General features: G+C 37.8%; 1 protein-coding gene across 3 annotated transcripts in view; it reads right to left on the reverse strand.

The window, feature by feature from the left end:
- LOC307006874 (protein Wnt-2b-A-like) overlaps positions 1–19,884 on the reverse strand; it is a 29,582-nt gene that overhangs the window by 6,648 nt on the left and 3,050 nt on the right. Inside the window, exons 2-5 of one of the 3 annotated variants that reach the window (XM_079628321.1) lie at positions 18,201–18,308; positions 10,513–10,785; positions 10,240–10,347; positions 7,392–9,505 (exon numbers count right to left, since the gene is read on the reverse strand). In XM_079628321.1, coding sequence (XP_079484447.1) covers positions 8,444–9,505; positions 10,240–10,347; positions 10,513–10,785; positions 18,201–18,308 — 1,551 coding nt within the window. In that variant the 3' untranslated portion in view covers positions 7,392–8,443. Of the gene's footprint in view, positions 1–3,725; positions 4,175–7,391; positions 9,506–10,239; positions 10,348–10,512; positions 10,786–18,200; positions 18,309–19,884 lie in introns of those variants that run through there. The other 2 variants (XM_079628323.1, XM_079628322.1) reach the window with 2 other exon arrangements.

The raw sequence follows: 19,884 nt of genomic DNA on the forward strand, positions 1-19,884 counted from the left end.
TTTAACTTTTTTTTTTTAAACGTATGAATGGTCTACCTCTAATCTAAACCGTCAATGGGGCGAAATCGGACAACATGAGATTGTATGAATTCATTAGCCTGGCTAACGCCAGACCCAATTCTCGTTGAGACTTGGGTCTGGGAACCACATGTTCATTTTCTCGTATTTGAGGCGTGGTTTACTAATGCCCGGCGCCGTTTATTGGGTGCTAAGAATGTCTATCAAATGCGCCTTTACGTAGCTCATAGACAATCGTTTCCATTATACCAGATGATGTATGTAGAGCGACAGAAATTAGACAAGGAAGAAGACGATGGGTAAGATATTTTTTGTAAACAATGACGTTCAGCGATTATTGCCGTTTGTGCAAGATAAACATGAGGGTCGAAGATATATATGGATATAAACAAACTGCTTAGTTGTGTAGCATAGATGTCGTCATCGTCTTGCTGCTCCCTCCCCGTTCTGTGATTGGTTCCCTAGATGAGGCGAAAATCTGGTCCATGGTATCCAGACTGCCTTTCAGCGTGAATAAAATTGCGCTGCGCAAAGGCAGTTTGGGGAAACCCAGGCTATGAATTCATATGAATTAGCTACCAATTCACCAAAATGTAAAATAGTTATGAATTGCCACGCTAAAATTCTATCTAATACTATGTGAAATCACCTAACTTGTATGACTTTCTTTCTGCTGTGAAACAAACGAAGATGTAAAAAAAAACCAAAAACAAAAACCCAGGCAAAGTAAGTCAATGGGGTCCAATGTGTTAGTTTCACAGAAGAAAGAAGTCATACAGGTTTGGAACAACATGAAGGTGAGTAAATCATTTTTGGATAAACTATCCCTTAAAAGACTATTTCTTACTCATTCCATTCTATCCAGCATGTCCTATTTCCTATTGTTCTGTGTTGAAAAAATGCAAAACATTTGTCATTCTGGTATTGATATTTGTGTTGCAGGTGTAACATTTTCCTATTCTACACTTTCAGTTGAAGCACACCACACAGACACCTTCAGCGAAGTTTACGCTGTGCTCACGCGCCCTTGTCTCCTTCCCGGATCTCGTTCTCCAGTCAGTCGTGTCTGGGTTTGTGTGACAGCACTACCTACTGAACAATTTCCACTCCTCTTATGGCTGTCCCTGTCCCTATCGCTCTCTTGCTCTCTCTCTCTCTCTCTCTCTGTCTCTCTCTCTCTCTCTCTCTCTCTCTCTCTCTCTCTCTCTCTCTCTCTCTCTCATACTGACATACTAGTGCAAACATAAGACCCAATGAAAGACTTATTCCTCTCGCTATAGCATCCATGGGAGGGCCTGCTATTGCCGGCTTTGCACGGTTGCCCTGTTGATCCTTGACACACAGAAACACAATCTCGCTCTGCCTCTCCGTTCCAGAACACTTATCAGCTGCATGCGGCTGGGATTGGGAAAGGCTGCTGCACGTGAGCCAGAAAACCGCTACGCGTGAATTGATTGCAACGATGACAACAATCCCCATAACTGTATAAATTACCATAGGAACTGAGAGATATTTATCACCACTGGCTCACATGGATTTGGGCATGCCGCCATGGCTGTCTTGCGGACTCATGCCGTCGAATCCCCGCTGCCTTATTGAGGGCAAAAGGGGCCATACGTATAGTTATTTCAACAGAGATTATACAAATGATAACCCTCCTTTTCCCATTCATGAAATACTGTATTATTGTCTTATCGTGCGTGTTTCAGAGAAGCCGAGCATTCGTTTTAATTGGAAGTATCAAAAAATAGCGTGGACTGAGATTATGTTGTTTACTCAGCTGTGGGGCACTAGGCAGTGTGCTGACTATGTTTATATTGCTACCTCTGAGACGTGATGGGGAACTTTTGAATGCCGCAATTAGACGTTTTTAAAGGCGAAGTCTGCCATTGTGTCATCATGTCTGCCTTTATACAATGAAGAAATGGAGATGAAAAGCAATAACTTCTGAACCAAGTCACTTCAGATCTATATCACCCCAAGCAAGTGTGTTTATATGGTGTGTTAGCAGCACACAAGTAGGTCTGCTGATCCAGCCAAGACCTGTTATAGAACAGTCTGTAATGTGTTGATCAATGTCCGGTTAAGACATCAGACTCCTCTGTCTTTACTAACAATTGCTCTGAAAAATGATCAAACACATTTCTGCCAGGCATCAAGAACTAGCTAACTTTATCTCTTCTTGTTGTCTCATTTTATCTGACTTTTTCACTAATATTACCTATGATCTTTTTTTTTTTCAATTTTAGTACTTTTCATTTGTCATTCAAATATCACTAACTGTACATCACCCTTCCTGAACTTTAAAAAACAATAAGGAACACACAAACACACACACACTCTCTCTCTCTCTCTCTCTCTCTCTCTCTCTCTCTCTCTCTCAGTACTCTCACACACACACACACACACACACACACACACACATTGGCTATATGTTTGGTATCTTTGTAAGGACTCTCCATACACATAATGGTTGTTATACTGTGCAAACTGTATATTATCCCCTTACACAAACCCTACCCCTAAACCTACCAATCACACAAAACTTTCTGCATTTTTACATAAAAAAAATAAAAAAAACACTCATTCTGTATGATTTATAAGCTTGTTTCCTCATGGGCATCTCAATTTAGGTCCCCACGGTGACACGAGTCCCCATGAGTCTGTGTGCATGCAGGTTGAAGTCCCCACCGGAATAGAAAAACATGTACACACACACACACACACACACACGCTTATATATGCTTTTTACATTATATTTAAGTCAATTTAGACTGTAATTAAATTAATTAATTTAGACTGAATATAAATATATATATTTATGTTCCCTGAAAATCAGGCTTTATTAGTAAAACATGTCTTTATTATTATTATCATCATCATTATTTTGACATAGTTTAAATTTTTGGAACTATAAATAACTTTTAATCTCAAAATCCTAAAGAAATGCTACTGTATTTCTTGTACTTTTCTATGAAACTTGTGACCTGCTGCTGGGTGGATCATAAAACAGAAAAATAACAAAATCACATTGTATTGAAATGGGACGTGAGTCATATAGAGATGGAAAGAACTTGAGTTGGAATTTGAATTAAAATGCCAGGAAGAGGAATTTACTGAACTCCAATATAAAGAAATGTAACCCAGTTAATGCATTCTGGGAAAGGACGTGTTCTTCCACCCTGATATACAAAAGTGAATTTATTAGGCTACATATGATGATAAGCTAAATACACATTTATTCTCACTTAATTAATTTTCAATGGTTTTATCTCGATAAACTTTTGATTAGTTAAAAATTACAGTCATGAATTTCTTTGAAATTTCACCTAATTTAAATTTGACTTTTTCTTCCTTATACTAGGCTAATATTTTCCATCATAATTTGGAGACATTCCTGATATGCTCAAGCGAGATACCAGATGAACTGAAATTCCTATTTTTAATCGTTTTAATGAACGATTCTTGTTATGATTGTTCCTAAATTGTAATACAAATTCAGTGATCGTACTTTTAGGATTTGATTGGATGGGATTGGTTTGTCTATGTAGTAAATTATGGTGAACAACCTAATACTAGCCTACTTAACTGACAGCAACAGTTCTATTAGTTTTATTTTTAGGTCTTTAAAATGTTCGATTTCGAAAAGAAAATAAACCAGTGCCAGGCTCTTGTGCCACTTTAAATAAACAATTAGAAACACCTACCACCAAGACGAGTCCACACTGGGAGTAAACATGAGCAGCATTAGGATAAAGAGCCGGTAAATCCGGTGAGCGCTGCCGCTCGGTTCACGGCGTGACAGAAATCCTTTACGCGCGCGCTGTCTGTCCCTGCGCGCCGCCGACGCGCATCCAAGTCCATCAAACTCTCGCATGGTGTATGTACACTTGTACAAGGGCAGTTTGTAAGGAAAAAAATTAATCCAAAAAAGAAACCGAAATGTCACAGGTTCACTACGGCTCTAAAGATACGGTATTCCTCATCATTCAAAATAATGTTGTTGTCGATAAAGGTAAAATATAAAATATTAATTAGTATCCAAGTGAGTCCCTTTCACTCGAGCAGCAGGAGCAATCTGAAAATGTATATGTTAAAATAGTTATCACGGTTTCTAATTGCGTCCGACTCCGGACCGGTCCATTGGGTGAGGTACAGTAGGCTATCTGTCCCGCAGAATCAGATTCAGAGGAATATCTCTGGTTGGTGGGGGTGTCATTGGATGGCGCTCATTGGCTGGAATCAGCACGAGGAGACGAGATGAATGAGCGCGCGTCAACACACATTTCCTGATGCTGTCACAGATAACAGCCGCGCTTTTCAACACACTGTCAGACGCTGAGGCGTTACTCTCACAACTTACAGAGAAGTAAACTATCGTTTTTGGACACTACAATGGTGGTAAAACCATGACATTTTGTTGTACCTTGGATTAACATAATAATATAATTGTATGTCTTATTTAGTGATGTAATATATTGCTGTACCTTACTTAATTGTTCGAAAGTGTTTGGAAATCTATCTATCTATCTATCTATCTATCTATCTATCTATCTATCTATCTATCTATCTATCTATCTATCTATCTATCTATCTATCTATCTATCTATCTATCTATAATATGCTTCTGTAGGCCTATACTGCATAATGTAGGTAATATCAGGCCAGACATCCAGTGTTTGTTTTGGTATCAACATGCCAAACTGCTCTATGCAAGTCTATATAACAATGAGTATCTTCTCAGCAAAGATAGTAGCCAGTGCTTATATGCAGGGGCGTAGCACAAGATCCCGGGCCCTATGTATAGGCAGTCCTGATGGGCCCCCATGTTCCAAATAAAATATATTCCAGACTTTTCAAGGGCCCTCTCTCTCCTTGGGGCCCTGGCAATCAGTACTGGTTTTACCCCCAGTCCGACGCCCCTGCTTATATGGGACGTGACGTGACATTGTAAATGTATATAATAACCTTGCTCATAAAATGCACCACGGACTGGTATTAAATGGAGGGGGAACTGTTTTACACGCAGACGTAGTAATGCAGTAAACAGTAAACAACAAAGAGTCATTTAGCTTCCTGCCAAGATCATTAATGGATGAAATTGCACATTAGGAGATAAGTTTTCATAGTATCCGTTTTGTTTGGATGCCACTTATTTACTTATATTAAAATAATATAAATATGTTGTATTAGAAGTTTTGGAATTCTAGGAAAGACTTGGCAACAGAAATTCATATATAAATGCACACACACACACACACACACACACACGCACACGCGCACACACACAGTATTCTAGTATTCTTCAGTACAAGTCCTGTGCCAAATTATTTAAAAATACTTAGGTTCAAAAGTTTGTTCAGATTACTAACATTAAGTGTTAGCTATGTGATACTTGCCTGAGAAACCACCACTAAACACCGATTAAATAGCAAATCTAGTTCCAAAGGTAGCTACTATTGGAGCTCATTCAGAGCAGAGCATCACTTGTATCATTTTGTTGTCTCTAAACAGAGTATGACCAGAATACTTAACCCTTTGGGACCCAGGATGTGCACCAATAATTAGTGACATGTCCTTTCTGTACTGAGAGGTCAGTGCCCTCCCCTCCCCTGATCTAGAGGAGCTGGTGATTATAGCAGTGTGTGGGAGACAGATTTCACCAGGCCAGGCATGCGTCCCTGTCGGCCTCGCAACCTCGACCTACTGTCCCAAACAGGAATGTTAATTAGCAGCATCCACCAGAGGGGGTGACCATCCCCTGACACAGAGGACGTCTACAGATAAACCAATGTAGTCAGCAGAAATAGCAGCACTGATATTTTAAGGGACATTAAAGGAATAGTCAAAATTGAAATACTTCATTATTTATTCACACTCAGTACATAATGTAAAGAATGACAAATTCAAATTAGATTTTTATAGTAGCCTAGATTTCATTTATATTATATTAGATTGCATTTTTAAAATAGATTTCAATTTAATTTTTCAAGTTGTTGAGCCCAGTTCTAAACTGAATAAGCAGTGAATTTGCGCTTGACTGGAACCTGGTAAGACCATTGTGACCAGGGGGGCAGAGTGGCACATACTTCATGCGTGTTTGCTTCGCTGTTTCCCGGGCCACACACACTCGCACACATATACACACACACATAAAGAGGGGATTTAGGATTTAGGGAGAGGCTCCTGGCTGGTTAAACTGTGATCCCTGCTCCTGTTAGTCTCACATGGATGCTTGTGATGCATACACATTTTTCACACGCTTTGTCCCGAGTTTAAGACAGCAGATGCTGGAAGATCTAAGGGTCAGTTGTGCTTTCATTATAACGTCAAAATGAGAATCATACATCGACATTGACTCATGTCTGTGGTACTGAGCTTGTAGTAAGCGTTTAGTCACCAATATAAGCAAAATTGTTAACACTTATTTTTTATGGAATATTTATGATTACCAAATGATTAATCTCTGCACATCATTATTTATTTATTTAAATTAATGTGCCCTTGTAATATTTATTTAATCGAAATAATTCTCTTACAGTGTCAACTCTTCTCTTCTCTGATGACGTGTTTACTGGCGCGAGAGCGGGACAACCTGTCATTCGCATGAGACGACCAATAGCAAGCCACAACCATCCAATCAATTCCTCATGGACAAAATCAAATCCCGCCCTACATTTTTCTTGTTTGAGAAGCAGTTTCACCGGATATACAAAAAAATAGGGAAGAAAAGATATTGCAACTTCTGTTTGGATCAGCTCATTAAGAGGTAACACTTTATAATAACATTCATTATTAGATAACTCTCTGGAAGACTTGATTCTGATTGGTAAAAACCAGATCAAAAAAACGTGGCTTTCTGCATTTCTTACATAGCTGTGCTTCGTGTTTTTATTAGTTAATTTGTGCTATTTCTTCCCAAATCATAAATCAATTTATACTTAATTTCAATCAAATAATTTGGTAAATAGCCATTTAGGCAGGATAATATAATCAGCCAGTCATTATTGCAAAATAAACACATTCAAGGTGTTTTTTACTTAAAAGTCATTATAGGTTTTGAAAATGTATGAAAAAAAAAGAATATTTAGTCCTAAAAAATATTTATAAATTTGTCCAAATCTGAATGTATACTGCCAATCTGATCATGTTATTAATGGAAGTCGATATATAGTGTCAGCAAATAAAATTAATATAATAAAGTCAATTTGAATTTACTTTAGCCTTTAATGTTCAAGATTAATACTCTATGCTATAATGCAACGCACCCCTGACCCGTCTATTTATTAGTGTGACAAATGAAGTAATATGTTTTTTTTTACATCACCATTATTTGGGCAGACTACCACAAGTACCACATTTATACACAATATCAGATTAAATCTCAAAATAACTTTATTTTGCATAGTATTCGTTTACAAAATAGAAGGCAGTATACAATGTATACTGTGCAGTAAGCTAGTGTTAGCCTATGAATGGCTGAGGATGGGTGATACTGTAACTTTACCACCCAGTGGCCCCTGCTGGCTGGATTTAGGCGGTACAGATATGCAAATCTAAAATATTTTGTTCCAGCCCATGTCTACAAGTTTAAAAATGTATAGATGATATTGGTTACAAAAATAACATTCATATCAGATCACAAAAAGAATACAAAAACTTCAAAGATAAACAGAAAAAAAACATTATAAGGTGATACAAACATCTGCAACATGATTCTGAGCGAGATGTGAATATTTAGGCTAAATATCCAATGTCTTTAGATATACAAAAAACAAACTGCTATGTGAGAAAGCAAAGGATTGTTTGCACATGCAATCTGTAAATATATAGTTCAGTGTATAAACCAGATGACAGGGAAGGGTAAAATGGTCAGAAGTTCAAAAGTTTGGGGTTGGTAACTTTTTTTTTAAATGTTTTGGAAAGAAGTATCTTATGCTCACCAATTTTGCATTTCTTTGACAAAAAAAAGTATATATATATTTTTTTGTTGTGGAAACCATGACATTTTTTATCAGGATTATTTGATCATTTGTAGCATAAGTGTCTTGATTAATGTAATGCGTCCTTCCTGAATAAAAATAGTAATGTCTTTCAAAAAAAATCTTACTGACCCCAAACTTTTGAATGGTAGTGTGTCTATATATAAATATTTGTCAGAGTAACAATATATAAAACTATAGAAGCTGGTGATTGTCAGCGATAAACGGGTCTTATTTTCTCATGGATGACATACAGAAAATACAGAATGTATAATGTATTCATGCACACAATCAACATGCATTTCAATGAGATATTGTAACATTGCAAATTTACATAGAAAATATATCATTCAAATCTTCCAAAATGATAAAAAAAAACCTGAAACATCCCTTACAAAAAGAAATCAACAGTGTTTGACGTGATCGTTCATCATTTGTGCTTGCTAGCCGCTGGATGACAGCACCAGCTCTGGTTCTTTGCTGCTCTCTGGGTTGCAGCTGTGTCCGCAACCGGCCGACATTTGAGCCAAGTGAGCAGCTCGCAGGGTGGCCGGAGAAAGTGGCGTTTCGGCGAGGCCTGGTTTCTTGGGTGGGAGCGGAGGTGGGTTCCCTCTGTCGGCTCTGGGAATAGTTGGAGACCTGATGGTGGGAGACAACATCCCAGAGTGGGCCAACGTGCGGTAATCTGTGCCGAAAGGGGAACTGTTGGGGGATGTTGGTGTGCTGGGACCTTGCTGAGTGCTGAAGCGACTCAGGGCCTGTGTGACGGTGCTGCGGGCTGCTTGTTTAGATGAAACGTTGTCTGGTGGAGCCACACAGGGTAAAAGATCCTGCGGACTGTTCGGAGGGGAAGAGACGGCCTGAGAATCTTGATCACTGGTGCCTTGGAACTTGTGACGGGCTGCGTGGAAGCGCTGGTTGATGCCAGCCTGATACGCAGCTTGTACACTAGGCACGTCTGGTGACTGATTGCTTGTCGTAGGGCTGTGAGCTTGCGAACTGGTCGGAGAGCTCCCATTGGTTAACATACTCTGCTTCTCAACACTCGCATCTTCCTCCGTGGGAGTAAGATGTCCGTTCATTTTTGTCTTGGTATTATCTGTTCTTTCCTCAGCATCTCTCATCTCTCTCCTCAATCGCTCTAGTTCTTCCTGTAGTGCGTTACAGCGCGCTTCCTCTTTCCGTATTCTCAGCCCAAGCTGCTCCCGTTCCGTGTCAAACTCGGCCAACAGCTCCTCTCGCCTCGCCTCTATTTGCATAGCCCGCTTCTTTTCCTCCTCAAGCTCCGCCCTCAGAGTCTGATTGGCCGCTCGCTCGCGATCAAGGCGATGGCTGAGTTCGTTGGCACGCTGGGACTCCTCGTGTGCGCGGGTGCCGGAGCGTTTGCATTCCCGACTCAGCGCCGTCATGAGCTGTTTATGCTGGACTCGCTGGTCTTCTAGCTGATCGTGCAGTCGTTTGTTCTCCCGCTCCATTCGGGGCGTCTTTGCCTTCTCAAACTCCAACTAAACGTGTATAAAAACTAAATCAGATCGAAATACACTGATATATTCATAGATTGACACAAAAACATTTTGTACGATTTTCAGAGAATATACACTACTGTTCAAAAGTTTAAGGTCTGTAAGATGTTTTTAAAAAGTCTCTTATGCTGAATTTACTCAAAATAAATTACTCAATTTTTTTTTTTGTAAAATTGTAAAATTATTACAATTTAAAATGTCTTCTGTTTTAATATATTTTAAAATGTTAATTTATTCCTGTGATGCAAAGCTGAATTTTCCGCATCATTACTCCAGTCTTCAGTGTCACATGATCCTTCAGAAATCATTCTACGGTAATATGCTGAGTTGCAAACATTTCTTATTATTATCAATGTTGAAAACAGACTTCGATGAGTAGAAAGTTAAAAAGAACAGCATTTATTTATGTTATGTGCATAAAAAGCATGTTTAATTAAATAGTGTGTTAAATAAAACACCTTTTGACAAAGGTTTTAACAATCAGGTCTTTTAATGAACTAAATTTTCTGTGGTATCTAACACTTTTGGTCTTATATGCAAAAATGTGCACATTTAATAGGATGATGCCAAGCTTGCATTTGTAAATGTGTAAAAATCATGTTTCAATATATATTTTAATAGAGCGAAGACTCATTTTGATTAAGGTAAAGGAAAAGTGTAGCATGTTTCCTAGGAGTACTTATTAAGATGACTATAATATGATCAGTTCTTTGTACCTGCTGCAGGAGGCGCTCTCTCTCCTTCTCCAGAATGTAAGTGACATCATCTCCTTCAGCAGTGTCCTCAGCATGCTTTCTCTTCTCCTCCTCCAGATCAGCAATGACCTGAAACCACCACAGAGAGGCGACAGAATGAGAGAAAGATTAGCTTATAAACCAATCCAATCTCTCCTTGACCTGCTACACTGTGGTAAATCAAATTTTATCGATATGATGTTCACATCAGTAATGATATCAGAGGCTTTTAGCTATTATGCAGTATAAACTCACCCTCCTGTGTCTGTTCTCGGCAGCTGCCAGCTGCTTCAGCATCTTCTCCTGCATCCTTCTGCAGTGTCCGACCACCAGCTTCAGCACCGCTAAAGGGTCCAAGCGAGCCGTGGCCCCACAGACCCCCTCTCGTCTCTGGGAGGAACTTCCTCCATCTCCCCTGGTCTGGCCGGAGCTCTGGAGGACCTCGCCGTCTCTCTGCAGGGCCAGGAACGGGTCGCTCAGGTTGTATTTGCCATATCTCTCCCACATGTTGGAATCTCTACGCTGGGCCTGTAGCGAGAGGGAGACAGAGGAACAGGGATTTATTTGATTATTTTAGATGGATTTAATTAGATATCTGCACATTTTAGTTTAAACAATGTGTTTAAAGAGATCAAAACATCCATAATCATTTGACATGAAACATGACATCAAGTGATAAAATTATGTCTAAAAATGTTTAAGACCAGACAAGTAGTTTGTTAAGGCTTGGTTTGAAGGGAATTACAAATTACAAACCTGCGCACATATATTCAAATGCGCATAACTATAGAATTAATTCTTAATGCGCACGTGAGCGCCATCAGCGTTTCTCACAGGTTCGCGTTTAAAGTCTTTATAGAGAGAACGGTGTCGTCTTAGCGGCCCCTAATTTAATAACTAATGATCGTTGCGACGGAAGTGAATCAATCAAAACTAACTTTAGCTGGAAAATATCTTTATTCAAGAACCGCTATAAAGCAAAAACAATCGGTTACCTTAAATTATCCGTTTATCACTGTAAAGCTGCTTTGAAACAATGTACATTGTTAAAAAGCGCTATATAAATGAAGATGACTTGACTTGACTCGTATTAAGGGGAGTTTGTGGATCATTTTTGTAGCTTCCATTTCATTTTGCCAGTCTTGTAAAGCAGCCTCTATTTTTCTCTTTCACACAGACACGCTCAGTCCATACTTGCTTTCTAAACAGGAAATGAGATGATACAGAGCATATGACCCTGCCAAAAGCAACATAAACCATTCTCTAAGGCTCTGTGTATATGTGTGTGTGTGTGTTCACTGTTCAGCTCTCTGTGTTTGCTGTTTTAAGCAAGAGGTCAAGCAAGGGGTTCATATAGGGATGAAAACAATTGCTTCAGTCTAGGTAGGGTCAATGCAGTGAATGGGACACCAAAAAAAGTTCCAGCTGGAGTAATTTAATACCTCCTGAAATGACTCTGAACTAAAAGGGCTCAGATTTGACCCAGAAAAAAAACAACAACACAAGGATAAGGAACGGAACTGTTGAACATTAAAGAGAGAGTCACCAATAGCTAGGAAGAGTCTTATATTACAGGGTTCAAGTAATGTTGACAAAAAAATATAGGCCCGGACAGTGATGCATAAAGGCCCCGACCCCGTAGCGGTACACTTTTAGAAAACATCCCTGTGAGCGGCGATTAGATGAATATGTAAATTATGTACTACGTGATTTCCTTTCAACACCAAACTAAACACACCACACAGCCAAGGGTGAGAAAACAGCAGTTTGATCGTAGCGACATGTTTGCACGAGCCCAGCAATTTGGTGCTCCAGTCACGTCATGTTTATTTATATACTATTTTTTACAATGTATTGCTTTAAAGCAAGTGACTTTAGAATACATGAGAAACTAGTGTCAGGCTGCAATTACACTGCAAGTCTTCATGCAGAGATCTGATCTTTTGACCATATTTTGTTTATCCCGTCTGAATACATTCACTTTAGACATGACTGATATCCAATATCTGTGTTTACATTAATTCCCACCTAAAATTATTCTGTTGGTGATCACTTTACTATGCAACATTGTTTTGAATGGTCGTACTAAAATTATTTTATAATTCAAGTCGGGTGGCCATGATTATTTGCCAGCATGGTTATGTTAAAAGCTGTCACCATGGATGTGTTTGCAGCGCAAGATCTGACTGAACAGAAATGGACCGGAAAATAACGGTAATTTTCGTTGTTACTTTAGTAGCACGGTAAGATTTAATTTATTTGAATGAATTCAAAAGAATTAACGAGAGAGAAAGAGAGAGAGAGAGAGAGAGAGAGAGAGAGAGAGAGAGAGAGAGAGAGAGAGAGAGAGAGAGAGAGAGATTAGAAATAGCCTATAATGTGGATTTCAGTAGCGAAGCTGTTTTATTAAAAAAAATAAAACCAGTTTCCATGCTCCTGAATGTTTCTGCTTTAAAACCACATTTGGAAGTGCCTCAGATCGGATGCGAAAAAATCAGATCTCGTGCGGATTTTAGTTTTTACACGTGTGCAGAAAATCGGTCAGATGTGATTAAAATATCCGATTTTTTAACATCTGAATTTCAATTAGAATTACCGGTACTATAAAGTGGCTCTTCAGTGTATTCATGTTTTTCCTCTGAGACGTCTGACTGCGATAGACTAAACGGAAGAAATGAACCGGAGAACATTTCCACATCAAAAAAGGCGGAGCTTCAGGTCACACCTACCTGTTACATCATCATTAGGATGCTAGAGTGTTCTGTGTGGTTACTTAAACTTATAAACGTATTTTGGTTGTAACAAAACAGGTTGGGAGCTTTGTAAAAAGAAAAGAGGGATGAAATCCTCCACCTCCTTCAGGGTAGTTCGGAATGACATGGCATGTTTGGTGATTCCAGCTGAAAGCTGTGAGAGTGGGAGCTGTTGAAAAATGACTAGACGTCTAGAGGGAATAGAGGTATGAAAATTAATGTCAGGAGGAGGGGTAAAGACACACAGATGGATATGCATCTAAACACACACCAGGGACCATCATTAACGTTTTTCCACACCTGCCAATGGAGGATGAAAATTTACTGACCATAAATAATTATTACCAGTCACAAAGAATAGATTTTTCTTTTTAGAAGTTTTTAAGACTGTTTTTTAACATGTGATGATATATATACATATATATATATATATATGAAATGACAGTGCGGTTCTACTGCATTGTTAAATCTACTCGACTCATCTGCTCTTAGATTGATAGGTTCAAGTTGTAACATGCATGTCCATATGGTAAGTGTGTGTGAGAGTATTTGTGTTTTAATGGTTTACTAAAGTTCAGCAACAATAAAAGTTCTAAGGTTCTACTTCGACAGAAACCGGATTATCGGAAACTCACACATGATGAATGTGGTAAATAAGTGTACACTTTGATTCTTTGTGAACCTCTTTGGTGCTGATGCTAGAACAGATAAATGTGCTGTGGAGACGTGACACAATGAAAGAGTGTTTTACAGTCTCTGAAGCAGAAGGGGTGAGGTAAAAAAAGAGAGTAAAACCTGTGGTACTTTAATGAAAGTTTGGTGCTTTAAAAGCATTTTAATACTGTAAAAATACATACAGCAGCTTTAAAGATGAATGCCACTGGTCTTTGCTGAATGCAATTTTCTTTCCAGTTGTGATGTATTACCTACTGAAACATATTTGAAGTTAGTGGGCAAATCAAAGGGCTAAATTTCCTGTTTTAGAAAATATCCTGTAAATTATATGGAAAAAAAGAGAAAATGAAAAAATTAGAAGGAAAGGCGTTTCTGAAGTAGACATCTTGAAGATAAGCATCTATGAGCTGTTACATAATAAGTCAAATCTTATTTAACCACTTTGATTTAAATTGATAGTGAAAGTCCAAAAGAAAAGTGGGGAAAAGAAAGGTAAAAAGGGATTGCAACATATATATGACACAGGTCAATTTAAAGAAAGTCAAAAACAAAACAGAAAAGAAAATAAAGACAGAATGGTCCTGAGGCCTGTAGAAATTCCATAGCTACTTTTTGTTGTCTTAGAAGCTCAAGACACACAAAATAGTTTCTTCTAGTTCACACCTAACACAAACATGCAGTATTAGATGTTTAAAAAGAAGAATCAGACTAAAAGGTGAATTTAGTCTTTGTCCCAAACAGAAGAATTTCATGGCCTTTAAATATTTAAATGACAATGTGTCGTTGTTGTACTTTGATACACAACACTCTGATCTATTTTATTATTCTATTCTATATATTTTATTTTAGATTACTATGTTTTCTTGTTTTAAAATTCTTCTATTCGGCAATACAAATCTGGCACAAAATCTAATCTAAAATAAAGGGACTTGAAAGTACTATTCAAGCTGTTTACTTGAATACAAGGTAATGGAAGCTCCAAATAAACAACAGCTGTTCTGTATTCAAAATCTTTTGTTTGTCAATTTAATGGATGCCTACTTTCTTCCATTCTATATGTATGATGCTTTGTGTGTGTGTGTGTGTGTGTGTGTGTGTGTGTGTGTGTGTGTGTGTGTGTGTGTGTGTGTGTGTGTGTGTGTGTGTGTGTGTTTAGGCTAAAAGCTTGAGCAATTACGGGGGCCTTGGGAAGATTAACCTTACTAATGACTTAAGATAAGTCAGCCAGTCTGGTGCCTTCAAACAACCTTTGTGTGTGTGTGTGTGTGTGTGTGTGTGTGTGTGTGTGTGTGTGTGTGTGTGTGTGTGAGAGAGAGAGAGAGAGAGAGAGAGAGAGAGAGAGAGAGAGAGAGAGAGAGAGAGAGAGAGAGAGAGAGAGAGAGAGAGAGAGAGAGAGAGATAGAGAGAGAGAGCGTGTGTACCTGATAGAGAAAGATAACACATATCTTCTTCACTAATAAAATTAAAGTGACCAGGGATAAAGGTAAACAACATACTGGCAACAGTGAGATACTTTTGGTATCTGCTATTTGCACTCCCAGCATCCTCCATGCTAGCTCCTCAAATTACAAAAACAAACAAACAAAAAACATATGAAGCTATTTTTGAATCTTGATACGATTCATAAAACTAACTTTCAACTTTGAGATGGACACCCGGGGGGCATTCTTTCTTCAACTCAAATTCTAACTATGTAAAACTATTTTCTTGTTAGTCATGAAATGTTTTCGAGTTTTCCCTGAAAAGTCCATCGCTGCTAAGGGGCATAAATAAGTATGGAAACGATTATTTGAGCAAAATACTATTTAGTTCCACTTTTTTTTTCAGAGAAAGCACCATAAGGAAATAATGAATTGTGTTTGTACTATTAGCATGGCTAATGAAGTTATACCGAGATTAGTGGCTGTTGTGATGTGACTTCAGCCCTCCTGATTTTTTCTTTTTTCTTTTAACCAAATGCATAAGGGACAATTGTAATGCGTGTATGTGTTTGAGAGAGTCGAAGCAGAAAAGTCATGCCTTAATGACCTCATTCAAAGCAGGCAATGAGTGACAGAGATTGTAATCCCAGCATGCCAGAACATCGCCCCTAAAAACCACAGAGAGTTTTAAAAGAAATATGCAGTTGGGTTAAATATACGCTATCTACTTAAGAAGTCACTTAAAAGAGATTCAAAAGAGCGGTTAATACCCCAAATCTACCGTTTGTGACACTCGCATAGCCTCAGTCCAATGCTTTAAACAACAGGAATGCAGCAGATAATATCTGTGCAGCTTTCCAGACAGCTTTACCACAAAAAAACATGATCTGAGAGCACAGATGCTGAGTTTTATTACCGTGCTAACATGATCAGATGAACCAACGGCACTACAATAAACTTTAAAGCTGATGCTAGGCAACAGGAAATGTGCGTAATAATGTTTGACATGTTTGTGCGTGTTTATGCAGAGAACAAATAACATTCAGAGCGTATTTTGGAATAAAACCAAGCACCCAGAGTATTGCCGTTTGTCCTGACGCAGATGATGTGCTCAAAAAGGAAGTTGTCTTGCTCACTGTCTGGCTGATTCTGAGTCATTCCTAAATTGCCAAATAAGTAAATCCACTTTATATAGTATATAATATGGGTCCCACTTTATATTAGGTGTCTTAAACTACTAGGCTATGTCCTACATTTAAATGAATAATTTGATACAATGCACGTATTGTGTACATCAGGAATGATCCTGGAGAGCCTCTGTTCTGCTTCAACCCTAATCAAACACACCTCAATAGTTTTTATTTTGTGAGATTCACCAATATAATAGTAATGAATTGCTATATATTTGTACATACCATGGTATTTACATGGTACTTTAAAAAAAGTGTAGTTGTGTCTGCTGAGCTGCGTTTGTAAGCCCACAAGAAGAGTGGGATGAGGCCCAGCAACAGTGCTGGAATGTAGTAGGAGTCTTAAACAGAAAAAGTCTGATGGAAAAACAAGGTAAAATAAGATCCAGTCGGCTTTAATTAAAAGTCGATGAACGTTGAATTGAAAATAACTTGAGAATGCAGTTAAATTGGAAAGGCAGCAAATAGCAAAACACTTAAGTTCAGATAGGAAGAACAACAAACGGCGGGTATGATCAAATATCCATCACTGTGGCATTTATTTGAGTGTAGGTCCTCGGCAACTATCCCAAAAACCGTGTGAGATGTTTGTTGCACAGCTAACCAAGAACTATGCGTAACCAACGCCATCATTTCTGGTTATGCGAAGGCTAAAATTATCTTTTGAAATGTTTAGCTTTTACATATCTTATATAAACTGAGCTTCTGTCGAAGATAAACTGTGCACTGATGTTTAATACACTAACAGGATGTTAGCGTTAATATGCTAGCGTGCACGATTGAGCTATGAACCAGACCGACATCTGGATTTCATTGAGTGATACAGCTATAATGTCTCTCCTGGGTATCTCTAGTCTGCTGTGCGAAGAGTTAAACCTGTTTGACAGCGAACTACTGACTGTCAATAGGCAATAATTGAGGCATATCATTATTGAAGTATTGATTTATTAGTATTGACAAATATGTATTTTAAATGAATATTATTGAGTACAATCTCAGCTTGTTTATATGTTTGTTTGAGATGTTTCAGCTCTCATTCAAGTGCCTCGGTTGAGTATGGATGAAGGGAACTCTACAAAGAAGATCATAAGAGCTGTCAATCACAGAGGAGCCTCCCTGATGGTGTAAATTACGACTGATGTACGGCGTGGGTCGCAGCTACTCGGAAAACATGCAGCACTGTAAGTAGTTGAACATCTAAACATCTTGAATGGTTCTTCTAATGGTTCATCTAAACATCTTGAAAAGTGCTGAACTTCAAAAATTAAAGGGAAAAAAAAAACGGTACTTTACTTTTTAAATATAACAAATATGAATATATTAATTTATAATACCTTGATCTTTCATGTATGTCAAGAGATACAACTTTAAAATGTAAAAATGTATTAGTAAATATTGAATTTAACAATGAACAATATAAAAATTTTATTAACTTTGGTTTATTTCGCAAATGGAATCTCATTGTAAAGTGTTACCATTTCATATAAATCATAACAGTCATGCTAAATGATGGCCATCTTTAAATATGTATACAAAGGCCACAGCATTGAATGAAAGAAGCTCTGTGCAGTCTCACGTGACAAAACAAACTCCACGAGGATCAGTGATAGTTTTTATTTCGCCTCTATAGGCCGCTCTCAAACTGTATAATGGCAGCACACCCTTCACAGCCGCAACCCGGGAAAAATACCATTATGTTTTTGTATGGATTGCTGGAACAATCGGTTATCGGTGCCGATTAATCGTCAAAACCGATCAATCGGTCGACCTCTAACGGGCTACATTAATAATGATAAACCTTAATTTTTGGGTGAACTGTTCCTTTAAGAAACAAGAGTAGCACAATTAGCTTACAAAGAAACTATAGAAACATTCCTGTCCTGCATTGAAGGGACTGCACTAACCTTGAGTGCCTGTATGACAAAGTCTCTGGCCTCCAGCTCTCCCTCAAGAACACTGAAGAGCAGCAGCACGTCTCTTTTACTCAGAGCCTCCACGTTTAATCTCGCCTCCTGAAACCAGAACAAAACACGGAGCAAATGAGTGTTCGAAAAAATAACGAAATTATACTCAAATGTATTCAGGGATTCAAATGACTGTTTTCAATAAACGGTACACTATATTAGAGCAAAGTTTAGAATAAATTGTTTGAAAAACATGCAGTCAGGCAACGATATCCAAGTCTACAAATCCTCTCCTTTATTTCCCATCTGCAGACCAAATGACTGCAGTCTGCTATAATCTTGATGTGCTTGTCTTGATTGTACAGTGTGCTGCTTATTCAATGCACATTATAATGAAATAAACAAGACAAACCCACAGTAAACCATTTTTTTTGTTCAGTATGAAAGAATGCAGCATGGAAATGTTTTCAGTTGCCCAGGTCATTAAATATCAACTTGTATGCCTATTTTCATCACTCACACACTAGTGTTTTTTTCAAAGAAGTTTCTTATGCTCACTAAGGTGGCATTTATTTGAGCAAAAATACAGTAAAAACACTAACATTGTAAAATATTATTACAATTTAAAAATAAGTGTTTTCTATTTGAAAGCTGAATTTTCCGCATCATTACTCCAGTCTTCAGTGTCATTATGATCCTTCAGAAATCATTCTAATATGCTGATTTGCTGCTTAATAAACATTTATTTTATTATTAATGTTCTAGATTAATATAATTTTTTAATAGAGCATTGAAAAATATATATATTTGACATAAATGCCTTTAATTGTCACTTTTGAGCAACTGAATCCATCTATGCTGAATTAAAGTATTAATGTCTTTCAAAAAAACTTTTGAATGGTAGTATAATTATTTTAGAAGCACATTTTAGGTTTCTTGTATAAATTTATAAATATTTAGTTTCTACCGTGCTCTTAACAGGGTGAAAGACAGAATTGAATTACTTCAATAGTAGGAAAATGTATGTACCAATCAGAGGTCATGATAAATTGCCCTTTTTCATTGCGTTATTCTTTTAGAACTTGCACTAAATTGGCAGCCTGAATTAAACCCATCACAATATTAAGTCTCTATATCGTTTGTTATGAGCCATTTACACATCATCAAAAGCAATATACTGTTAGCCAAAGGGTTAAAGGGATGGTTCACCATAAAATGAAAATTAAGTGATCATTTACTCACCCTGGTGTTGTTCTAATGCTGTATGCCCTACTTTCTTTTATAGGACGCAAAAGGAGAATACAAAAAAAATGCCCCGCAAAAGTATCACAGATTACTCCCATGCCTTATATTTCAAATGTTTTAGGGGTATACAATAGGGTTTGGTGAAAAACAAAATAAATGTAATGTTTAATTTAGCAAAATTCTTGACCTTGGCCGCTGGTCTTTTCTGCATGACACTTTTTCTAGCACCGCAGTTCACTCCAACTTGTCCATAAAAAGCACACAAGTTGTGAGAAATCAAGATGAACAAAAATGCGACATGAAACACAACCCATATGCCTTCTTCTCTGAGATAAACATATCCGTTGTGTTCGTAGTCATAATAAGTTATTGCGCTCACATCTGTCAACTGACTGCCATCAGACAAACAGAGTTTCGGTCCGGTGATATTTGACTCAGG

This window comes from Phoxinus phoxinus (genome assembly GCF_949152265.1).
Source record: "Phoxinus phoxinus genome assembly, chromosome: 11".
Lineage (NCBI taxonomy): Eukaryota > Metazoa > Chordata > Actinopteri > Cypriniformes > Leuciscidae > Phoxinus > Phoxinus phoxinus.